The 24556-nt window shown below is 42.7% G+C and overlaps 2 protein-coding genes across 2 annotated transcripts; both read right to left on the reverse strand.

Annotated features, from left to right (window-relative positions):
• Positions 1–18: 18 nt before the first annotated feature.
• Positions 19–3362, reverse strand: LOC121680896 (zona pellucida sperm-binding protein 4-like). The gene is made up of 8 exons (XM_042060489.1): positions 3034–3362; positions 2641–2828; positions 2303–2400; positions 1908–2065; positions 1255–1447; positions 820–958; positions 495–570; positions 19–149 (listed from the first exon to the last, which is right to left on the reverse strand). The coding sequence occupies exons 1-8, from the start codon at positions 3320–3322 to the stop codon at positions 73–75; spliced, it is 1218 nt and encodes a 405-aa protein (XP_041916423.1). The 5' UTR covers positions 3323–3362; the 3' UTR covers positions 19–72.
• Positions 3363–3742: 380 nt separating this feature from the next.
• stoml2 (stomatin (EPB72)-like 2) lies at positions 3743–24231 on the reverse strand. The gene is made up of 11 exons (XM_042060494.1): positions 24161–24231; positions 9796–9914; positions 8615–8764; positions 8124–8223; positions 7979–8037; positions 7193–7294; positions 6787–6921; positions 6477–6621; positions 6078–6157; positions 4998–5126; positions 3743–4735 (listed from the first exon to the last, which is right to left on the reverse strand). The coding sequence occupies exons 2-11, from the start codon at positions 9835–9837 to the stop codon at positions 4595–4597; spliced, it is 1083 nt and encodes a 360-aa protein (XP_041916428.1). The 5' UTR covers positions 9838–9914; positions 24161–24231; the 3' UTR covers positions 3743–4594.
• Between the last annotated feature and the right edge of the window lie 325 nt (positions 24232–24556).

Here is a 24556-nt window from a genome sequence, read left to right on the forward strand (position 1 = left end):
AAAAAGGCAAATGTCTCCCAAATTTAAACAAGTTTTATTATTTTTGAATAATTCTTGTTTTAGTAGTTTCAATTAGTCAATGACAAGCACTTCACCACTGGATACTATGATGGATGCTTTAGTACGATCCTGTGCAGAAACATCTCTCCCTGCAACAGAAAGGAGATATTAAACAGATGTTCAGGAGATCTGTATTTAACCCTACTGGTGTGAACTCACTGGACATACCTGTTAACCAACCACCTATCATTTCCAACAATATTAACGGAATATCCATGGAATACACTCTGGTTAACTACTTATTTTGCACCAAAAAGCAATGAGATTCTCCTGGACAAATGGTAAACCCCGTCCTATAGCTTCATTTACCAAAAACAAAGCAATAAGTCTTTTGTAGAAGACTTACCAATACATCCTCCCCCCACCTCAATTTTGTTCACCACCAATGGCCTATTCCTTAGCTATACATCACTGAATGGTATCTCTACACTCACTTTGCCTGTGACATGCGTGTTCACACGAATCCATGGCTGAGGGATAGCAGACAGCGGTGCTACAGTGGATGAACACCTGGGCAAGCCAAGAACAGTTTTAGATAGCACATTTTATACAGAGGCAATTCAATGTGCTTTATATAAAAGCAACAATAATAGATAGACAAAAGATCAAAGTTGATCAAAAGCAAGCATAAGAGAACTTTGTTTATTTTAAGAATAGTGTTCAAGTTAAAAGTTCAAGTCATGGACACTTGAAAGCCATCTACAGAGAAAACATTGGGCGAGTGCCTCAGTTACAATGGAGTGAAATAAAGAAATGTACCTTCTCTTTGAGTGGAAGATAAGTGTCGCCATCCACAAAGGTGAACATTTTGACAGCAAAGCGTTTGTAGTGTGTAGGATACTGAACACTAGTCACAGGAAGCATTGTGGTCTGGTAACGGTCCTCATCATAGGGACATCTAGGGAAAGCATGTCAGATCAGGCTAGACATCTGGCCTAGTAGTAATGAAACTAACCACAGTTCTTAAAAACAAAACTACCACGGGCTGGATATAAACCAAAGGCCATCCTGGTGTACACTGCACATGGACCTTTATAAAAGAGGTTTATGCTGGATAATTCTTGTGTGAACAGCTGGCAAGCTGACTGACTCACACTAGATGTGCTTCATGTAGGCAATATAAATGGTTTGATTTTCCAAAGGGTACAAAGGCATGTGCCGTGCACACACAAAATTAGGGATAAATTAACATACCCATTGGCCAGCAGGTCCCACTTGGGTAGACTGAGAGGGCTGGGGCTGGAGGTTGCCCAACACTCTCCCAGCTGGAGAACGATGTTCGGATCAGTCCTCTCCAGCACATGGACCTCCACGTACACCGGCTGTCTGAGCGTTTTGGTGACTGGGTAGTCCGCCTCAGTGTAGTACGAGGTGTACGCTTCCTCATCTGAAGATGAAGGGTAATTCAGATGCATAAACATGACTCAACAAAAGCACTACAGCATTACAAACGTGTCAAAGTGCATACGAAGGGTTCAGACACAAAACCCTCCCAAAGTCCATTTGTGATGAATATGCAAAAATACTAATTTCTAAATTTACCATCAGTCACACTGCTGTTTGATAGAATTGAAAAATGTTTAGCACATTTGTGAAAGTGGAGGACTAAACAGATTTTACTTTCTCAACTTTCTGTGGTCCCAGTAAACAAAGTTACCCAATTCGCTTCAAGACCATTTCAGAGCACTTACACATCTATAGTAAAAAGCTATTAAGCACTTCAATGCAGCAGATCAAGCCAGACAGGACTGAAGCACTTTAACAATTCAATGACCATATACACACACACACACACACACACACACACACACCCTTTACAGTGCCTTTCTACATGCTTTTGGCCTTACCTTCCACACATCCCTTAGTCAAACACTGTCCACTGCCTAGCTTGAGTTCCACCCTCAGGGGTCCAACTACAACCACAGACTCTGGGGGAGGAACGGTGTTCACCTCCACAACCAGAGCCTCCACAGCCATATCAGAGTACCTGCACTGAAACAGGAGCCTGTGACAGGCCAAGGGAGACTTGTGTGGTCAAGCAAGTCAGCAGAAAAATCATGACTTTTGTTGGGTGCCAAATACCCCCCCAGAAACAAGATGTGTATAAGTCCAGCTTCAGAAAGTAGGTCCCATCATGTATGGGATAAACCCACTTTTACACATATTATAGCAATAGTCTTGTGGAGTCTAGTTTCAAATACAGCCAGTCATGTAGGTTAATGAGAAAAGGTCTTGCGCTCACTCATAGCTGCTGTCCCTTGTGACCAAGCCACGAGGTCCAGCTGCCACCTCATAAGCAGAGGACAAGACATTTTCATAGACCACATAGCCATTTTGTTCCTACATGAGAAAGTAAAGCACTGACATTAGTGAGCAGCATAAACATGTGGATTTCAAGCAAAGGAAGGCACACATACAAATTCACACCAGCCACATGCTGGGAAAATATGGGCATGGATGGTAGATCCGACACAATTCAATGACTTAATGGTTTAATTATTGGTTCATTTATCCGTCAGTAGCTGGTAGATGTTCACACAAGTTAACTTCCAACACACACACAGGACAGGATATACTCACCGTTACAGTAGTGCCACAAGCACTGACTGGAAACTGGAGCATGACATAGGTCTCCATGAGGCCGACAGGGGAACAGGCCTCTTCCTCTCCTTCCAGCAAGGCGATGGACTCTAGGCTCAGCTGTGGGAGAGTCGCAGCCTTCGCCACAACCACTACAAACTGACCATCTTTGGTACACTGAACGGTCACTGAAAACATGACGCTTCATTGGTCAAATTTCTAGATTCAAAGAAAAGCCTCCTGATATTAACCCAATATTTGTGTGTGTGTGTGTGTGTGTGTACTGAACTGGATGCAGTTAATTGTTAAAAATGCACCACTTCTGTTCTCTGTTTGTTTTGTGACAAGATTTGCCAGCAACAACAAAGGATAGACATAATTTATGTCTCTTACCTGCCCTTCCATAAAAGCACTGGCCTTGCTCAAAACAGCAGTCAATTGCTTCACAATCAGCTGCTGTGATATCAGGATCACCACATTGCAGCCTTTCATCCTCACTCACTGCGCACTTGGAGGAGGGGGGCTCTGCACCCATTTTCTGCTCTCGGCTCCACCGTGGAGTCTGACCCGACTGGCCTTGTGGGAACACTGAGACACACTGAACTCCAGTGGCATACAAGCCCAGCCAAATCAGCAAGACCACACCAAAACCACCACTGTTGTTGCTCCTCCAGCTAGCCATGACTCCAAGACAAGATGGATGCCACCTGCTTATGCCGGGGAAGAGCTTTAAATGTGATTGCAAATAAGAGACATACCTCCTTCATTAAGGTGTAGGTCTGTGCCAGGCGAGGTTAATTGGAGACAGCTGTTGATGAGCTAGCTGACATTTTGTCAGATCACAGTTGTTCTCAACCTTAAAGAACAACGGAACATAGATTTTGAAACCCTACTCAATCTAAATAAACTTTCAAAACTCAAAAATATCAAGCTCATTCTCTGTTTAATATTATAAAATATTATAATTTGCATTTTATAACTCTTTGTATAGCATGCAATAAAACAACATGGGATACTGCGAGTGTGTGTGTATTGGATGTTAGATCAATTGCCTTGATTTATGCGGTCAATAGCATATCTTGCAGATACAAAACAAATGCACTAATTTCCATACTGTTTTTATTTTTTCTCCTTCCAAATACAAATTCTCAAGTGCTTTGTGTGACACTGTGCCTTGATCTGGTGGGACTTCTTAAAAAGATATACCAGTACTCTAAACCTCAGATTATTAAATAAACAAAGCCCAAGGCTATTTTACCCATTCCCTTCACTCACAACATTCAAAAATGTGGGTCAACACATTGGTGTAATTACATTGGGTCCATAGCTGGATAAAAATGGCAAAGTCCTCTATGGGCCTTTTATGGGCGTATCTGGGATGCATTATTTCCATCACATAATCTTCACTGAGATTGTCAAGACACAGGGACTCTAACAACTGCAGGGGCCACTTCCATAGGATGTTATCAGATACTCCTATTCTGTAAATGAAAGCCATGAATCCAATTGTTCCCAAAGTATTTGCATTTGAAAGCTGGCCAAAGAAAAGGGAAGATGACTGTAACCTACAATTTCGCAAATATGATGGCTAACAGACCATGTAAATAAAAAAAAAACAAAAAAAAAAACAAAATTCAGACAATAATTCTCATCCTCACGGTTAAGGCTGACAATGTCATTATATCTTCATTGTATTCTTCTCCCATGTGTGTAACTATCTTTATTTAGCCACCCCCACCCCCCAACTTAGAGTGCATATAAGTTCATCAACAACCTGTATCATAACAGGAGAACTTAGCAAAGCTCCACCATCAGGTCCTGAGTGGGCTTTGAAGAGACACAAATGTGGAGAATCGGGTGAATCAATTCCACAGTCGCCTCCTCGGCCCTGATGCCAAATAGAATAGCTTGTGTATTTGAGTCAGTGTGAGTTTCTGGCTGGGGCATGCGCCCTCTACTGGAGAGGAGGTTGAGATGTGCCATTCTCTTTCTGGGCCGTGTTGTCTGCTGATGCTGTGTCTGGTGCCCCTGAGGTTGTCAGCTGTGCTACTGGACTTCGGTTCTGCTTAATGAGGGTACTGTAGATACTCATAGCCTGAGAGAGAGAGAGTGAGAGTGAGAGAGAGAAAGAAAGGTAAATGGATTGAGGAAAGTCAATGGACTATTTAAATTGGGAAATCTGACTCATCAGGTAACACTTCCAACAAACAATCATGTTGGCGAATTTGTCCCCTTATCAGATCAACTGACAGTTGGGAGAGACCTGTGAACCTGGGAATCAGTTTTGCTCCATCGAAAGAAGGGGGGTCCACTCATTTTAAGAAAATTGGTGGGTGGTTGAGTGGATGTCGTTTTACCTGTGTGACCATGCCAGTGACGTCCCCAGAGTTGGAGGGCAGGAGGATGGTGTTGGACTCTTTGGCCAGTTTGGAGAAGGCCGAGACGTACTGCTCAGCCACAGTGTAGGACGCAGCGGCATTCCCATTCTGCGGAGAACCAGGGAACATACAGTGCATGGATCAGTATTTCACACAGCCGCATCATCATCACCAGATCAATGAAAATCTGTTAGGTAGGACAGAGACCGGAATATTTGGAATGAGGTCACTTTCCTGTACAATACTAATCAATGACATCTGGCTGTCAAATTGGATTTATATTGATTTATCAGCTCAGGAACAAACATTCAAAACAAACACATTTCAATGATAGATCTGTAAAGGCCAAGGCGGACGTAAACAAGACAAATGAACAGAATGAAAATAACTGCCAGCCTCATAAAATAGGTCTTATATTTGTTAAATATTTTTCAAAATGTACTAGAGCCCGACCGATAAATCAGCGTGCCGATATTATCCACCAATATATTTGCAAATCTATTGTTAATAACGGCCTATATTTATTTTTAAATTAAGTAAAGGACAGCCAAAGGGTGATCCTTCATCTACATTTCGAGTATCGTCTTTCCAGCTTAATGTTATGTCCAACAGTAAAATAAGTTAGCATTGGTTGAGTGGGGGAGGCTAACTTGATTTTTGGTGTATTTGTAAAACATAAACACAGTTATACCGAGTAGCTTAACAACAGCACTATAATTTTAGCTAGCTTAGCTTTGATACCAGATAGTTAGGCCTATTATATCCCACCCTCATCAGAACTTTTTAATATGCTAAATATTAGAACACATTTTTTCACTGAATATTGGCTGATTTAATCGTTTATCGGTTTTGAAATCCTTCAATATCGGTCTTTAAAATCCCATATCACTCAGGCTCTAAAATGTACCATTTACATTCATTTTGGGTAAACAAATAAAAAGGCAAAAATACAACATTTCATTTCCAGTCAAATACTAAGATAGCTAACAATCACTTATAAACTTTAACTAAATTGACCTGCATGCATTATATCAATGTATTCTAATATATGTGTGCTACCTGTAAGGTGAGGGCTTCAGACAATAGATGGATGGCTTTAGCCTTGGCTTCTGCTTTGGCCAGCACAGCATTGGCTTGACCTGGGAAAACATTGCGAAGAGACGAGGATTTTGTCAAGAAGCTTGACATGGATATCTTTGAAATTAATACTGACATGAACGAGGCTTGATAACCCTTATGGTACTTTTGAACAATAATCACAAACTACACTGTGTATTCACGGATTCCAATAAACTGACAGACCAAAAGGGACAATATTACTAGGAGGTTTGGATGGATAACACACACATGAAAATTAAGAACAGAAAGTGAAGCAATTAATGATGCAATGGTGATATGCTATCTGTCCCTGCAGCCAGAGGTCCTGCAGAGATGGTCAGTCACAAGGCACAAACGCACCAGCAGCTCTGTTGATCATTTCGGCTTTCTCGGCCTCTGAGGCAAGGATCTGCGCCTGCTTGCTTCCCTCGGCCACATTAATGGCCGCTTCTCTGTGTCCCTCGGACTCTAACACAGTAGCCCTCTTCTTCCGCTCGGCTTCCACCTAATACACGTACACACGCACACGCACACACACACACAAATACACAAGCACACACACGACAAAAGGGACTTAAGACACAATGTTTATGAGAAAATCCTTTGAACTTTGAAGAGGCTTGAATTTGTGAAATCTGTAGAGATCCGAGTGCGCTTGTGCCACACTTGCCTGCAGCTGCATGGAGTCTTTGACCCGCTGGGGCACGTGGATGTCTTTGATCTCGTATCGCAGACAGCGGATACCCCAGTCGTCCGACGCCTGGTTAATCGAGTGGACGATGTTGGAGTTCAGCGACTCCCTTTCCTATGGCCCGTGAGGGGAAAAAAAGTAAATGAAATGACATTGGACTGCGCTGACACATCAACACAATTTCTGATTAATTCTACTGGCTCAAAAAACCTATAGGTGTATTCGGACATGGCAGTTCTAAGAACACAGTTCTACGAACAGCCCACTGCGAATTCTGTTCTAAGAACTACCCGCCCCCAGGAGCCTTTTTTCTTTTGTATTCACACTAGCAATAGGAACCGGTGACGACCCACTACTACCTGGTAATACACCTAAATATTCATACCCTGAAGACTTTGTCCAAGGTCAGCTTTCCCAGCTCTGATCTCATGGTAGTCTGTGCCAGCTGGGTGACAGCGTACTCTGGATCTTCCACTCCATAACTGGCCTGGAAAAGAGACACAAGACAAGGGTCTGCATGAAAAATACTATAAAGGTTACTTACAGCCATCTTGCACTGTTACATGGCTATGTTCTTGTGCAGTGTTTCCCATACATTGACTTATTTGTGGCGGCCCAATGCAATATCAACATTGACCACCACACAATGATTTTCTATGTTGTACTAATTCATATGGGATGAAATCCTTTCATTTCATCTCTCTCTCTCTCTAATTAAGTTATGTGCAAGCATATAAGAAGCAGTATCCCTTCGCTAACGTTAGAATACTGTTGGGTTGTCGAGTTTAGCCCACTATAACGTTAAAGCTACTCGTCAATATCAACTTCTCGTGCAAGGCAAGTAGTACTATAAGCTATTAATTTTATTGACTCCGACACGGAATGTTTGCTCAACACCCCCCCCCCCCTTTCACCTACCACCATAAATACAATTAAATTCTGTGGGAAACACTGATGTGGATTATTTGATGAAGCAGCTCAGTAATATGCATTCTTTACCACATTATATAAAAAAAACAAATTCAGGTTTCATGTTTATGGTGCACTTGCTTTTTCAACTTCCATGATTAAAAACCTGAAATCAATGTGTGGCCCCATATTTAGTTACACACTGCATACTCCAAAAGCCTTTAAAATAGAGGAGTAAGGGGATTAGGCTAAATAAACTTACCTTAAAGGGGTCCAATATCCTGAGGTACAAAACTCCATCTATCTGTAGAGTAACGTTATCTAAAATGGAGAAGAGCTCTAGTTAACACCATGAAGATACTTTATTTGTAAGTTGGTTTCTAGGAGTTAAAAGGTGCTCTCCTCACCTAGTGACACAGCAGACTGTTCCGGCACATCAATCACTATCTCTTTTAAGCTCTGCACATAGCGGACTCTATCCAGGATCGGAATTAAGAAGTTTAATCCCTGCAGAAATGGAAGAAATCATGCATTAAAGATGACCCAGCATGGAAAACAGTTTCAATTTTTTTCCAAACCTTTTTACCTTGGCTTTGTCGAGTAAGGAGAGTTGCATGTGAAATAGAGAAGTTAAACGAAAAAATAAATAAATAAGAGGAAGAACTGAATAAGGGGAAAAGTGAAAGAGCAATGAGGGGAATAAACATAGAGAGATGATAGATGACAGCATGATACCAGTCACCTAATGAGCTCATTAGATTCCGTACGACTGGCACAATTGAATTTTTCACTGTGCATAACTGAATGTAGTTCGGGGAACTCAACAGATCCAAATGCAAATTTCATCCAAAATCACACATAATTGTATTCTGCAACACAGGATGGGTGAAAACCCTACCGGCTCTAGGATCCTATGGAAGCGGCCCATCCTCTCCACCACCCAGGCCTCCTGCTGAGGGACAAACAGCATCACAGTGTTCATGGGGAGGCTGGAGGCCCATCGCTGCTGCACTGGAGTCCACAGACCTGGTACACTCCGTCCAGAGTGCTGCAGAGAGGACACAAAGACCAGGTCAGATGTCTTACACAAGGGCCAGATTATCCAGTCATATCACAGCACATGTTCACAGAGGAGGATGTTCGAGGGAATGAGGTTTGAAAGTGTTAACATGACCAAGGAGGGTCAGACAGTTGACACGAGGTAGGAGGAGGTCTTGACATAAGGAGGAGGTGGTCATACCTCTGACCTCATGTCATAACTTCCTGCATAAGAGATGGAAAGTCTCATTTTGGAGCATTTCTTTCAGTTAAACATACTCTTTCTGTTGTACATTATAAGCCCATCATCACTTTACATTTAATTAAGTATTGACACATACTAAAGGATGTATTGAAAGAAACAGAGCAGTGTATCTGCTGTCTGTGGCACAACTTCAAGGGCAACAGCTGAGGACAGCCAGTTAACCAGTCTTATTCGGTCGGTCACAAAACAATATTCTCTTTTCAGAGATGATGTTGCTGCCCAAGATTATGTTGAAGGGAACACTGTTCTTGCCGGGTAGCCTATGCCACAAGCGTTACGATGTAACAGACTAGGTAATATCTTGCGAGTTTTCAATTATTTGGACTCAATCATTTGCAATTTCACGACGCCAAGTCAGACCCATAGCCGATGGTGATGTAATGTGATGATGCAATGTAATCGGACCAGACCACTAACAGTCCACCACAGGCATTAACCAGACCCACAGTTGACAGGTTCTTGAGAAGTTACGTTTACGTGACGCACTGACTAAAATACCAGCATTCACGTTAAGTAATAACGTTAAGTGCAGCGATGAAGTTCAGTACTGAAGACCTCATGTGTTATCAATGCGATTATGAATATCAAAGTAAAGTAAACTAATTTCGACGTTTCTATCTGAAAAGGTCTTCCACTAGGACATCATATGACAGAGCAGTTGTCACTGACCAGGAGGTTTGGGCAGCTAACGTCAACGTTACAGATTGAAGTTAGCCGGCTAGCATTGCTTTTCAATGTAATAGTCAACAAACCTGATGGAAATGTTCCCTTCTTACCTTTAACAGGGCGCCACTAGTTCGCAAAACGGTTCTAATCATGCTTAGGAAGGATATTTATTTTCTTGATCGGACAGAATGAATGGTCCCTCTACACCACCTTATCTTACAAGCGTGACCCTTAGCAGCGTGAACCTAGCGAAAATAGAATGTTCGTGCCGGATGTATCTATTGCTAGCAAAGGCGGCTAAGAGTTAGCCATTTTTTCAAAATAAAAGTCCCGCTAACCACATTGGGTTTAATGGAGATCGTTCAGAATAATGAAACAAACTTTTGATTTGACTAACCCTATAACATGTGAATATGAAATAAATAATTATAAATATTATAAATGTGAAATAAATAATTTATTAGGAAAAAACTGGTTAAATGTTCAAAAATACGTTTAGTTTATGAAGCTTCTTATGTGTTATGATTTGTATAGTATTATTTATTGTTTATTAGGTTGTTAATTAATTAGACATTGTTGTCAAGTTGTTGAGCTAAGAAAACTAAGTCTTGTGCCCCCTCAACATGGGGGTGAAATGGCATCCTCACATCATCAGCTTTCAGAAAATATACAATTTATGTCTACTGAATCGCCCGGGCGGCGTACGGGCATCATAATGTGCCAACCACATCACAAGCAATGGAATGGTATAGTGACATTCAAGTTGTTGAGCTAAGAAAACTAAGTCTTGTGCCCCCTCAACATGGGGGTGAAATGGCATCCTCACATCATCAGCTTTCAGAAAATGTACAATTTATGCGGATTGAATCGCCCGGGCAGCCTACGGGCATCATCATGTGCCAACCGCATCATAAACAATGGTATGGTATAGTGACATTCAAGTTGTTGAGCTAAGAAAACTAAGTCTTGTGCCCCCTCAACATGGGGGTGAAATGACATCCTCACATCATCAGCTTTCAGAAAATATACAATTTATGTCGACTGAATCGCCCGGGCGGCGTACGGGCATCATCATGTGCCAACCGCATCACAATCAATGGTATGGTATAGTGACATTCAAGTTGTTGAGCTAAGAAAACTAAGACTTGTGCCCCCTCAACATGGGGGTGAAATGGCATCCTCACATCATCAGCTTTCAGAAAATGTACAATTTATGCGGATTGAATCGCCCGGGCAGCCTACGGGCATCATCATGTGCCAACCGCATCATAAACAATGGTATGGTATAGTGACATTCAAGTTGTTGAGCTAAGAAAACTAAGTCTTGTGCCCCCTCAACATGGGGGTGAAATGACATCCTCACATCATCAGCTTTCAGAAAATATACAATTTATGTCGACTGAATCGCCCGGGCGGCGTACGGGCATCATCATGTGCCAACCGCATCACAATCAATGGTATGGTATAGTGACATTCAAGTTGTTGAGCTAAGAAAACTAAGACTTGTGCCCCCTCAACATGGGGGTGAAATGGCATCCTCACATCATCAGCTTTCAGAAAATATACAATTTATGCGGACTGAATCGCCCAGGCGGCCTACGGGCATCATCATGTGCCAACCGCGTCGTAAACAATGGTATGGTATAGTGACATTCAAGTTGTTGAGCTAAGAAAACTAAGTCTTGTGCCCCCTCAACATGGGGGTGAAATGGCATCCTCACATCATCAGCTTTCAGAAAATGTACAATTTATGCGGATTGAATCGCCCGGGCGGCCTACGGGCATCATCATGTGCCAACCGCATCACAATCAATGGTATGGTATAGTGACATTCAAGTTGTTGAGCTAAGAAAACTAAGTCTTGTGCCCCCTCAACATGGGGGTGAAATGGCATCCTCACATCATCAGCTTTCTGAAAATGTACAATTTATGTCGACTGAATCGCCCGGGCGGCGTACGGGCATCATCATGTGCCAACCGCATCACAATCAATGGTATGGTATAGTGACATTCAAGTTGTTGAGCTAAGAAAACTAAGTCTTGTGCCCCCTCAACATGGGGGTGAAATGGCATCCTCACACCATCAGCTTTCTGAAAATGTACAATTTATGTCGACTGAATCGCCCGGGCGGCCTACGGGCATCATCATGTGCCAACCGCATCACAATCAATGGTATGGTATAGTGACATTCAAGTTGTTGAGCTAAGAAAACTAAGTCTTGTGCCCCCTCAACATGGGGGTGAAATGGCATCCTCACATCATCAGCTTTCAGAAAATGTACAATTTATGCGGATTGAATCGCCCGGGCGGCCTACGGGCATCATCATGTGCCAACCGCATCACAATCAATGGTATGGTATAGTGACATTCAAGTTGTTGAGCTGAGAAAACTAAGTCTTGTGCCCCCTCAACATGGGGGTGAAATGACATCCTCACATCATCAGCTTTCAGAAAATATACAATTTATGTCGACTGAATCGCCCGGGCGGCGTACGGGCATCATCATGTGCCAACCGCGTCGTAAGCAATGGTATGGTATAGTGACATTCAAGTTGTTGAGCTAAGAAAACTAAGTCTTGTGCCCCCTCAACATGGGGGTGAAATGGCATCCTCACATCATCAGCTTTCTGAAAATGTACAATTTATGTCGACTGAATCGCCCGGGCGGCGTACGGGCATCATCATGTGCCAACCGCGTCGTAAGCAATGGTATGGTATAGTGACATTCAAGTTGTTGAGCTAAGAAAACTAAGTCTTGTGCCCCCTCAACATGGGGGTGAAATGGCATCCTCACATCATCAGCTTTCAGAAAATGTACAATTTATGTTGACTGAATCGCCCGGGCGGCCTACGGGCATCATCATGTGCCAACCGCATCACAATCAATGGTATGGTATAGTGACATTCAAGTTGTTGAGCTAAGAAAACTAAGTCTTGTGCCCCCTCAACATGGGGGTGAAATGGCATCCTCACATCATCAGCTTTCAGAAAATGTACAATTTATGCGGATTGAATCGCCCGGGCGGCCTACGGGCATCATCATGTGCCAACCGCATCACAATCAATGGTATGGTATAGTGACATTCAAGTTGTTGAGCTAAGAAAACTAAGTCTTGTGCCCCCTCAACATGGGGGTGAAATGGCATCCTCACATCATCAGCTTTCTGAAAATGTACAATTTATGTCGACTGAATCGCCCGGGCGGCGTACGGGCATCATCATGTGCCAACCGCATCACAATCAATGGTATGGTATAGTGACATTCAAGTTGTTGAGCTAAGAAAACTAAGTCTTGTGCCCCCTCAACATGGGGGTGAAATGGCATCCTCACACCATCAGCTTTCTGAAAATGTACAATTTATGTCGACTGAATCGCCCGGGCGGCCTACGGGCATCATCATGTGCCAACCGCATCACAATCAATGGTATGGTATAGTGACATTCAAGTTGTTGAGCTAAGAAAACTAAGTCTTGTGCCCCCTCAACATGGGGGTGAAATGGCATCCTCACATCATCAGCTTTCTGAAAATGTACACTTTATGTCGACTGAATCGCCCGGGCGGCGTACGGGCATCATCATGTGCCAACCGCATCACAATCAATGGTATGGTATAGTGACATTCAAGTTGTTGAGCTAAGAAAACTAAGTCTTGTGCCCCCTCAACATGGGGGTGAAATGGCATCCTCACATCATCAGCTTTCTGAAAATGTACAATTTATGTCGACTGAATCGCCCGGGCGGCGTACGGGCATCATCATGTGCCAACCGCATCACAATCAATGGTATGGTATAGTGACATTCAAGTTGTTGAGCTAAGAAAACTAAGTCTTGTGCCCCCTCAACATGGGGGTGAAATGGCATCCTCACATCATCAGCTTTCAGAAAATATACAATTTATGTCTACTGAATCGCCCGGGCGGCGTACGGGCATCATCATGTGCCAACCGCGTCGTAAGCAATGGTATGGTATAGTGACATTCAAGTTGTTGAGCTAAGAAAACTAAGTCTTGTGCCCCCTCAACATGGGGGTGAAATGGCATCCTCACATCATCAGCTTTCAGAAAATGTACAATTTATGCGGATTGAATCGCCCGGGCAGCCTACGGGCATCATCATGTGCCAACCGCATCATAAACAATGGTATGGTATAGTGACATTCAAGTTGTTGAGCTAAGAAAACTAAGTCTTGTGCCCCCTCAACATGGGGGTGAAATGACATCCTCACATCATCAGCTTTCAGAAAATATACAATTTATGTCGACTGAATCGCCCGGGCGGCGTACGGGCATCATCATGTGCCAACCGCATCACAATCAATGGTATGGTATAGTGACATTCAAGTTGTTGAGCTAAGAAAACTAAGACTTGTGCCCCCTCAACATGGGGGTGAAATGGCATCCTCACATCATCAGCTTTCAGAAAATATACAATTTATGCGGATTGAATCGCCCAGGCGGCCTACGGGCATCATCATGTGCCAACCGCGTCGTAAACAATGGTATGGTATAGTGACATTCAAGTTGTTGAGCTAAGAAAACTAAGTCTTGTGCCCCCTTAACATGGGGGTGAAATGGCATCCTCACATCATCAGCTTTCTGAAAATGTACAATTTATGTCGACTGAATCGCCCGGGCGGCGTACGGCCATCATCATGTGCCAACCGCATCACAATCAATGGTATGGTATAGTGACATTCAAGTTGTTGAGCTAAGAAAACTAAGTCTTGTGCCCCCTCAACATGGGGGTGAAATGGCATCCTCACACCATCAGCTTTCTGAAAATGTACAATTTATGTCGACTGAATCGCCCGGGCGGCCTACGGGCATCATCATGTGCCAACCGCATCACAATCAATGGTATGGTATAGTGACATTCAAGTTGTTGAGCTAAGAAAACTAAGTCTTGTGCCCCCTCAACATGGGGGTGAAATGGCATCCTCACATCATCAGCTTTCTGAAAATGTACAATTTATGTCGACTGAATCGCCCGGGCGGCGTACGGGCATCATCATGTGCCAACCGCATCACAATCAATGGTATGGTATAGTGACATTCAAGTTGTTGAGCTAAGAAAACTAAGTCTTGTGCCCCCTCAACATGGGGGTGAAATGGCATCCTCACATCATCAGCTTTCTGAAAATGTACAATTTATGTCGACTGAATCGCCCGGGCGGCGTACGGGCATCATCATGTGCCAACCGCATCACAATCAATGGTATGGTATAGTGACATTCAAGTTGTTGAGCTAAGAAAACTAAGTCTTGTGCCCCCTCAACATGGGGGTGAAATGGCATCCTCACACCATCAGCTTTCTGAAAATGTACAATTTATGTCGACTGAATCGCCCGGGCGGCCTACGGGCATCATCATGTGCCAACCGCATCACAATCAATGGTATGGTATAGTGACATTCAAGTTGTTGAGCTAAGAAAACTAAGTCTTGTGCCCCCTCAACATGGGGGTGAAATGGCATCCTCACATCATCAGCTTTCTGAAAATGTACAATTTATGTCGACTGAATCGCCCGGGCGGCGTACGGGCATCATCATGTGCCAACCGCATCACAATCAATGGTATGGTATAGTGACATTCAAGTTGTTGAGCTAAGAAAACTAAGTCTTGTGCCCCCTCAACATGGGGGTGAAATGGCATCCTCACACCATCAGCTTTCTGAAAATGTACAATTTATGTCGACTGAATCGCCCGGGCGGCCTACGGGCATCATCATGTGCCAACCGCATCACAATCAATGGTATGGTATAGTGACATTCAAGTTGTTGAGCTAAGAAAACTAAGTCTTGTGCCCCCTCAACATGGGGGTGAAATGGCATCCTCACATCATCAGCTTTCTGAAAATGTACAATTTATGTCGACTGAATCGCCCGGGCGGCGTACGGGCATCATCATGTGCCAACCGCATCACAATCAATGGTATGGTATAGTGACATTCAAGTTGTTGAGCTAAGAAAACTAAGTCTTGTGCCCCTCAACATGGGGGTGAAATGGCATCCTCACATCATCAGCTTTCTGAAAATGTACAATTTATGTCGACTGAATCGCCCGGGCGGCGTACGGGCATCATCATGTGCCAACCGCATCACAATCAATGGTATGGTATAGTGACATTCAAGTTGTTGAGCTAAGAAAACTAAGTCTTGTGCCCCCTCAACATGGGGGTGAAATGGCATCCTCACATCATCAGCTTTCAGAAAATATACAATTTATGTCTACTGAATCGCCCGGGCGGCGTACGGGCATCATCATGTGCCAACCGCGTCGTAAGCAATGGTATGGTATAGTGACATTCAAGTTGTTGAGCTAAGAAAACTAAGTCTTGTGCCCCCTCAACATGGGGGTGAAATGGCATCCTCACATCATCAGCTTTCAGAAAATGTACAATTTATGCGGATTGAATCGCCCGGGCAGCCTACGGGCATCATCATGTGCCAACCGCATCATAAACAATGGTATGGTATAGTGACATTCAAGTTGTTGAGCTAAGAAAACTAAGTCTTGTGCCCCCTCAACATGGGGGTGAAATGACATCCTCACATCATCAGCTTTCAGAAAATATACAATTTATGTCGACTGAATCGCCCGGGCGGCGTACGGGCATCATCATGTGCCAACCGCATCACAATCAATGGTATGGTATAGTGACATTCAAGTTGTTGAGCTAAGAAAACTAAGACTTGTGCCCCCTCAACATGGGGGTGAAATGGCATCCTCACATCATCAGCTTTCAGAAAATATACAATTTATGCGGATTGAATCGCCCAGGCGGCCTACGGGCATCATCATGTGCCAACCGCGTCGTAAACAATGGTATGGTATAGTGACATTCAAGTTGTTGAGCTAAGAAAACTAAGTCTTGTGCCCCCTTAACATGGGGGTGAAATGGCATCCTCACATCATCAGCTTTCTGAAAATGTACAATTTATGTCGACTGAATCGCCCGGGCGGCGTACGGCCATCATCATGTGCCAACCGCATCACAATCAATGGTATGGTATAGTGACATTCAAGTTGTTGAGCTAAGAAAACTAAGTCTTGTGCCCCCTCAACATGGGGGTGAAATGGCATCCTCACACCATCAGCTTTCTGAAAATGTACAATTTATGTCGACTGAATCGCCCGGGCGGCCTACGGGCATCATCATGTGCCAACCGCATCACAATCAATGGTATGGTATAGTGACATTCAAGTTGTTGAGCTAAGAAAACTAAGTCTTGTGCCCCCTCAACATGGGGGTGAAATGGCATCCTCACATCATCAGCTTTCTGAAAATGTACAATTTATGTCGACTGAATCGCCCGGGCGGCGTACGGGCATCATCATGTGCCAACCGCATCACAATCAATGGTATGGTATAGTGACATTCAAGTTGTTGAGCTAAGAAAACTAAGTCTTGTGCCCCCTCAACATGGGGGTGAAATGGCATCCTCACACCATCAGCTTTCTGAAAATGTACAATTTATGTCGACTGAATCGCCCGGGCGGCCTACGGGCATCATCATGTGCCAACCGCATCACAATCAATGGTATGGTATAGTGACATTCAAGTTGTTGAGCTAAGAAAACTAAGTCTTGTGCCCCCTCAACATGGGGGTGAAATGGCATCCTCACATCATCAGCTTTCAGAAAATGTACAATTTATGCGGATTGAATCGCCCGGGCGGCCTACGGGCATCATCATGTGCCAACCGCATCACAATCAATGGTATGGTATAGTGACATTCAAGTTGTTGAGCTAAGAAAACTAAGTCTTGTGCCCCCTCAACATGGGGGTGAAATGGCATCCTCACATCATCAGCTTTCAGAAAATATACAATTTATGCGGATTGAATCGCCCAGGCGGCCTACGGGCATCATCATGTGCCAACCGCGTCGTAAGCAATGGTATGGTATAGTGACATTCAAGTTGTTGAGCTAAGAAAACTAAGTCTTGTGCCCCCTCAACATGGGGGTGAAATGACATCCTCACATCATCAGCTTTCAGAAAATATACAATTTATGCGGATTGAATCGCCCGGGCGGCCTACGGGCATCATCATGTGCCAACCGCGTCGTAAACAATGGTATGGTATAGTGACATTCAAGTTGTTGAGCTAAGAAAACTAAGTCTTGTGCCCCCTTAACATGGGGGTGAAATGACATCCTCACATCATCAGCTTGAGTGTGTGTGTGTGTGTGTGTGTGTGTGTGTGTGTGTGTGTGTGTGTGTGAGAGAGAGAGTGATGACATGACATGAACTGATAACATCAAGTGTGTTTGTGTGTGTGTGAGAGAGTGACAGAGAGAGTGAGAGTGTGCATATCATGCATTGGTTCACATGCACAAGTGACATGAACTGACAACATCAAGTGTGTGTATGTGTGTGTGTTTTTGTGTGTGTGTGTGTGTGTGTGTGAGAGAGAGAGAGAGAGAGAGAGAGAGAGAGAGAGAGAGAGAGAGAGTGAGAGAGAGGCTATGCCATGACATGAACTGACAACATCAAGTGTGTGTGTGTGTGAGTGACAGAGAGAGAGAGAGAGAGAGAGTGCATATGTGTGCGAACATTGGTGGTTCACATGCACAAGTGCTATGACATGACATGAGCTGACAACATCAAGTGTGTCTGTGTGTGTGTGTGTGTGTGTGTGAGAGAGAGAGAGAGAGAGAGTGTCTGTGTGTGTGTGTTAGTGTGTTTGTGTGTGTGTGTGTGAGAGAGAGAGAGAGAGAGAGAGAGAGAGAGAGAGAGAGAGAGAGTGAGAGAGAGGCTATGCCATGACATGAACTGACAACATCAAGTGTGTGTGTGTGTGTGTGTGTGTGTGTGTGAGAGAGAGAGAGTGTGCATGCATATGTGTGTGAACATTGGTGGTTCACATGCACAAGTGGCTATGCAGTTGCTATGACATGAACTGACAACATCAAGTGTGTGTGTGTATGTGTGTGTGTGAGTGAGAGAGAGAGAGAGAGAGAGAGAGAGAGAGTGTGTGTGTGTGTGTATGTGTTTGAGAGGGAGTGTGAGAGAGAGAGAGAGTGTGCATGCATATGTGTGTGAACATTGGTGGTTCACATGCACAAGTGGCTATGCAGTTGCTATGACATGAACTGACAACATCAAGTGTGTGTGTGTGTGTGTGTGTGTGAGAGAGAGAGAGAGAGAGAGAGAGAGAGAGAGAGAGTGAGAGAGAGATATATACTTATACTTATACCATAACACAGACCTATGGTGTTGGGACGGTGTCCACTTGAGTGATGACAGAGGCATGCTTGTGTTGGTGGACCTTCTGCAGTGTGCTTCGTACCTGCACCTGAACCCCCCAACACCGCCTCCAGCCATTGTATCAAGGCCAAGGTCCGTGTCAAGAGTAGCCCCCCAGATTGTGGTCTAACAGGCCTTCTAAGTAATGTGTACTTTGCAGTTCCTGCTGGTGGTTTCTATTGTGTAGGTCTGGTGTCCTTTGGCATGGATGACATGTTGTTAGACCTTGTCCGAAAGTGCTTTACACTGCTGGACAAGGGTACGCTTTAGGGTAGACTAGACTGTGGTGTTTTCATGCTCCCAAAATATGCAGTAGACTAATGTAGTAAACTGATGTTAGAGAAAGCATTGCACATACAGTAAGTTATAAAAAGCAATGCATCCATCATGATTTTAACAGTGTTTTGCGTTTTTGGTGTGGCTGCTCTGAACGCTCACTTGAAAAACTCGCATCGCATGTGTAAGGAAAAATGAACGCCATGTATGGTACAGGATATCGCCACCGTCCTATGCAGTGGCCGAGATCTGAGCTCACAGGTCACTGCCACAAGATGGTCTTTCCAGACCCATTGACAGGTGAGTTAAGTTAAGTTTAGTACTACTTCAGTTAGGATAAGTTATAAGTAATGCAATTTCAATCAGGGTGCCATACGAAGATCGCTATAGGTTTTTGCAGTCTGACTATTCCATTTAGGACTTATAATTTAGAATAAAGACATTGTAATTAGTGCCTTGCCACTAAAACTAAATTTTTGACAACTGGTTGTGTGAGCTGTTTGACTTGTCATTTGCAAATGTATGCATTTCTTTAGTTTGTCATGGTATTTGGGGCTTCCCATCTTCGATGTCTGGTAGATGGGATTGTGACCATGCCGGTCAGCGGTCTGACCTTCAGGTTCGACAGCACGCCGGGGGCTGCTGCTAAGGTTACAGGCAGTCACCATGCCACAGACTCCTGACCTGGTATGTATTACGGCTCCAAGTAATAACATAACTTGGAGTCGCACAATTGAAAAGGCCGGGAAGGATTTTGAGGACCTTGTCCGAAGTGCTTTACACTGCTGGACAAGGGTAAGTACGCTTTAGGGTAGGCTAGACTGTGGTGTTTTCATGCTCCAAAAATATAATTGTAATTGTCAGGCTATGTGTGATGTGAAAAAGATTGCTGAATTCCTGTAGCGCAGCAGCTCTTTTGCGTTTCGAGGTCAAATTCTTATTTTGTAGCACTGTACATCCCTGCTGTTGGGTGTGGTGATACCTGTTGAAAGGTGGTGCAAGGCCATTTTAAAAGTAGATGTTGTCTAGCGATTAAAACCACACTCATCACAGAGCCGACATTTGCCTCAGAGTTATGTAAAACTCCGGCTTTGTGCTGAACAAAATAATACGATAGAACAATATTTTAGAGGGTGTTTCATCTATCCATCTAGGTAACCACAATGATCCAGCAGACCTTATGTACCCCATACATTTAGGCCCGAGAAAGGCAGTTTTGTGATAAAGATGAAAACAGAACAAGTTGAGACAGAGCCAGAGGAAGGCTGGAGTAAAAAACCGAGTATTCCACAAAATTTAAAAAGGTCTTATCAGTCTCCACCGTCACCACAGACAAGAATGTGTGGGTTAAATGGGAAGCAAGCGCATATAAGGCTTAGTCGAAAAAGAAAACTTTGCCCCAAATCTGTCCAACTTGTAACAGATTTGATAATCGTATGAATAATTGCTGGTTTAATGCTGTAACGCAAGCAATTTTAAATGTAGGTGTTGTTATCCAGCACCTTAGAGCGCACCCATCACAGAGCCGACATTTGCCTCAGAGCTATTTAAATCTCCTACGGCTTTGTGTTCAACAAAATAATTGTACAATCAACATGTCACACATAATGCCCGTGTTGGAGGACATTAGCAGGCTGTTCCCATCTATCGATCTAGGCAACCACAATGATCCGGCAGATCTCGTGTACCCCATAAATTTATGGTTTAGGGAGAGAGATTTGTGTATTTGTGTAGGTTAAACATGCATTTCAATGTGGTCGCAAGTAAAGACACCATACGTTTTACACACATTCCTGACATTTTAATTGTAATCATCCCCAGGGCAGGTAAGAAAACAGTAATTAGGAAATCCGTGTCATACATCCATAATGCAATATCAGTCAACTGATGTGACCTATGATCTTAAATCAATAATATATCACAGGGGAACACCAACACATGGACATTATTGGACCATTCTTTGCCATCGAGATCTGGGTATAAAGGCAGACGGTGTAAATAAAGAGATCATAACACGCGATAAACGTCATTATAAGGAAGGTGTCATTTCAATGAGAAGCAAGAAAGCTCAGTGTGTAGGCTTAGTCGAAAAAGGAGACTTTACGCCAAATCTGTCCTATCATTCAACCATATGAATAATTGCTGGTTTGATATTGTAACTCAAGCCATTGTAAATGCAAATGATGTTATCCAGCACTTGGCGTGCCGTAACCCTGTGCTGTGGTCAGAGGTAGACTATCAAACTTCTGTTTTCATGTGCAGTTATACATAATACTTATGTCGACAATGGTGAGAATGTATGATCGCAAAGCCATACATGGTTAGTGTAACGGTCAGTATTTTGTAAAGGTCAGCTGTGTGCGGTGTGAAAAAAAATTACAGCGCAGACAATTTGAGGTCAGTATGGTGAGTAAAAATACAATGTAGGCTATGCAATGTTCTAACTTTCCAGCATGGCAAAGGAATTGTTTTTGTAGGGTTCGAATGGTGGCATTGTTTACCACCTTCTGGGTGTAGATGTGCTCCGCCATCCCTAAGCATTAACTGGGCAGAGAGAAGAAACCATAAGGGGAAAAAAAGGCATAAGACCAGACAGTCAGGATAGGAAGATAACAGGTGTAGGAACAGTTGGAGGAAGGGCCAGTCATACATGGTTACAAGTGTTTTGTAATTGTCAGGCTATGTGTGGTGTGAAAAAGATTGCTGAATTCCTGTAGTGCAGCAGCTCTTTTGCGTTTCGATGTCAGACACCAACACATGGACATTATTGGACCATTCTTTGCCATCGAGATCTGGGTATAAAGGCAGACGATGTAAATAGAGATCATAACGTGATAAACGTCATGATAACAACGGTATCATTTCACCTATGATCTTAAATCAATAATATGTCACAGGGAAACAAATCCCAGAGCGTTAATGTGAACATAGAAGACATCCATGTCTGCCTGTTAAATGAAACCAGCATAAGCATAGGCTTAAATATTCTACAGACTTAAGGAAATATGCAACGTACCTGGCGATGTATACTATACTATACTATTACCTACCTTAATATGAATACTCTTTTTCTATCTGAATACTCTTCAATACTCTGGTTCAGTGTGAATTAGGCCTATGTGATGCAGACACTTGCCACAAGTTGTACAGAGTGTCATGAGTGGTAGCCTAGCACTCTCAGGTCACATATTTGTATTATTATTATTGCCTGAAAGTGTATAACTGCCTATTCCCTGCGTTAGCAGGTTAGACATGACGCTTCTCTGGTCCTCCCAGCTGGTGAGACAAGGAATGGACTATGTAGTTTATTTAGACATCATTTCTGAAGTACATTGTATTTGTTTAGTGCCAGTTGTATGCACTGTAAGGTCCTTCAGCTCTCGGAATAATGTACTAGGCTATGTTGGTAGAAACCTGACTTTAAAGCTACCAAAGGGTACCACACACACATTTGCATGTTATGTCCATGTAGCTTCTTATCATATAATGTCAGCTTAAACACAAACAATTCAGTTTACTGATTAATGTCTACATTTGAAGGCTAATTGGTTTCGTTTTCCCTGCATTACATATGTATGTCATTAATTAGCTTAACACTAGGCTTAATTGTATCATATTGTGTGTAATGCAGGTTTTGCTTTTCCCTACAAAAAGGCAAAAAATGTTGGTGGTGGCACTTCTGGTTTTACCAGGGTGGGGTTCAACTCCCCATGGCATTACCTTGTGTTGGTAGAAAAGTATTTGGCCAATTGGGTCACTAATTGGCTAATTATTATGTATTTTTTTGGAAATTATAATGTACTGTAGGCAACTTTATGTACCATTTACTGAATTACCTGGTAAACTGCCTTAGTGTTATTTTAGGCGTAGTGTCTTTTGCTATATTTAACTACTGTTAACCGTTTTGTACTTTCAGTGCTGTATGACGTTACTGTGACTTGACCCTCAGATTTTGAATATAATGCATGTGTCTTCTAGCTGTTCACTGTTCCTGAAGGATGCACCGCAGGATGAGAGCTACGACTCCAGTGTCTGAGTTAGGTCATCATCATTGACCAAGCATCTGCATAAGATGACCACAAATTCGTTATTACTGAAGTTGTGTGGATTAACAAAAGTATTGATTTTATACCACTGACATGGGGTTAAAACATCAGCTTAATTAATACATGTGCATGTTTTGTACTGTCTCTTCTGTTTTTAAACTACTCTACATTTCAGTGCTGTACGACGTTACTGTGACTTGACCCTCAGATTTTGAATATAATGCATGTGTCTTCCAGCTGTTCACTGTTCATTGGGGTTAAAACATTAGCTTTATTAATAAATGTGCATTCTAAATTGCGGCATTGTATCATTAATTCTTCAGTATTTATGTGTAGCCTAAATAGGCCTAAACAAACAACTGATTGTTGATAAGGAAACAATGAAACTACTCATGCAATAGAATTACACATTCTTAAACCTATTAAATATTTATTGCAAATTAAATGAAGAACAATAAAATTAAATTTAAACAAAACATTTACCACATTTGTTTCGCTTATTTTTTATTGTTAGGCATTTGATTTCTGGTCTTGTGTCCTGTAAACAGTAAAGCATATTAAATGGATATAAAGCAAATCAAATGGACCGATATTCTGTATGTAATTAGTGTCTGCACGGACCCGTTTGGGTGTTGCACCTAGTGAATCAGTACGTTATGAAGAATTACGTGCAGACACTCAGGATAGCGACAGGTTCAAAATTCTCCATTTCATCTGACAAGTCAATCGAACTTGAGCAATTATACACGGGTTTGCGTACCTACAAAGACCGAATCTGCTAAAAAAAACAGGTCTAGAACACGTTGTGTATTACGCGACTTTTATTTAGCAAATTCTGCTCAACCGGAAGTCTTATTTTCGCTGAACAATCGCTAATTTCGCTAGAATAACGGAACCGTGACCCTTCACTGGTCCGGAAGTCAAAATTACAACACATTGCAAAGTGTCCGTCGCTGAAACACCTCCCTTAGGTATAGGGAAACAAAGCCTCAAAATCCAAGCATTCCCGATGTATTATGTAGTTGATCAAGACCAAGATAATGTGTTGTCTTGTGATGGCTTCATGAGGATATTGTTTAAAAATGTATAGCTAACTATTTATACACAGCATGTCAAATGCATTAGGTGAAAACTGTATAGTTGTTATTATGCAGTAGTTTGTAAGTATGCTTTTTTCTTAATAAATATATCATCGTTTATAAATATATTCATGGAAAAATATTAAATGGGTAAATTTAGGCTACATATGGTCTAATAACGCTCAGTGATTTATGAAAGTATAACTATCAGAAATTATC

This window comes from Alosa sapidissima, chromosome 13 (genome assembly GCF_018492685.1).
Source record: "Alosa sapidissima isolate fAloSap1 chromosome 13, fAloSap1.pri, whole genome shotgun sequence".
Classification (NCBI taxonomy): domain Eukaryota; kingdom Metazoa; phylum Chordata; class Actinopteri; order Clupeiformes; family Clupeidae; genus Alosa; species Alosa sapidissima.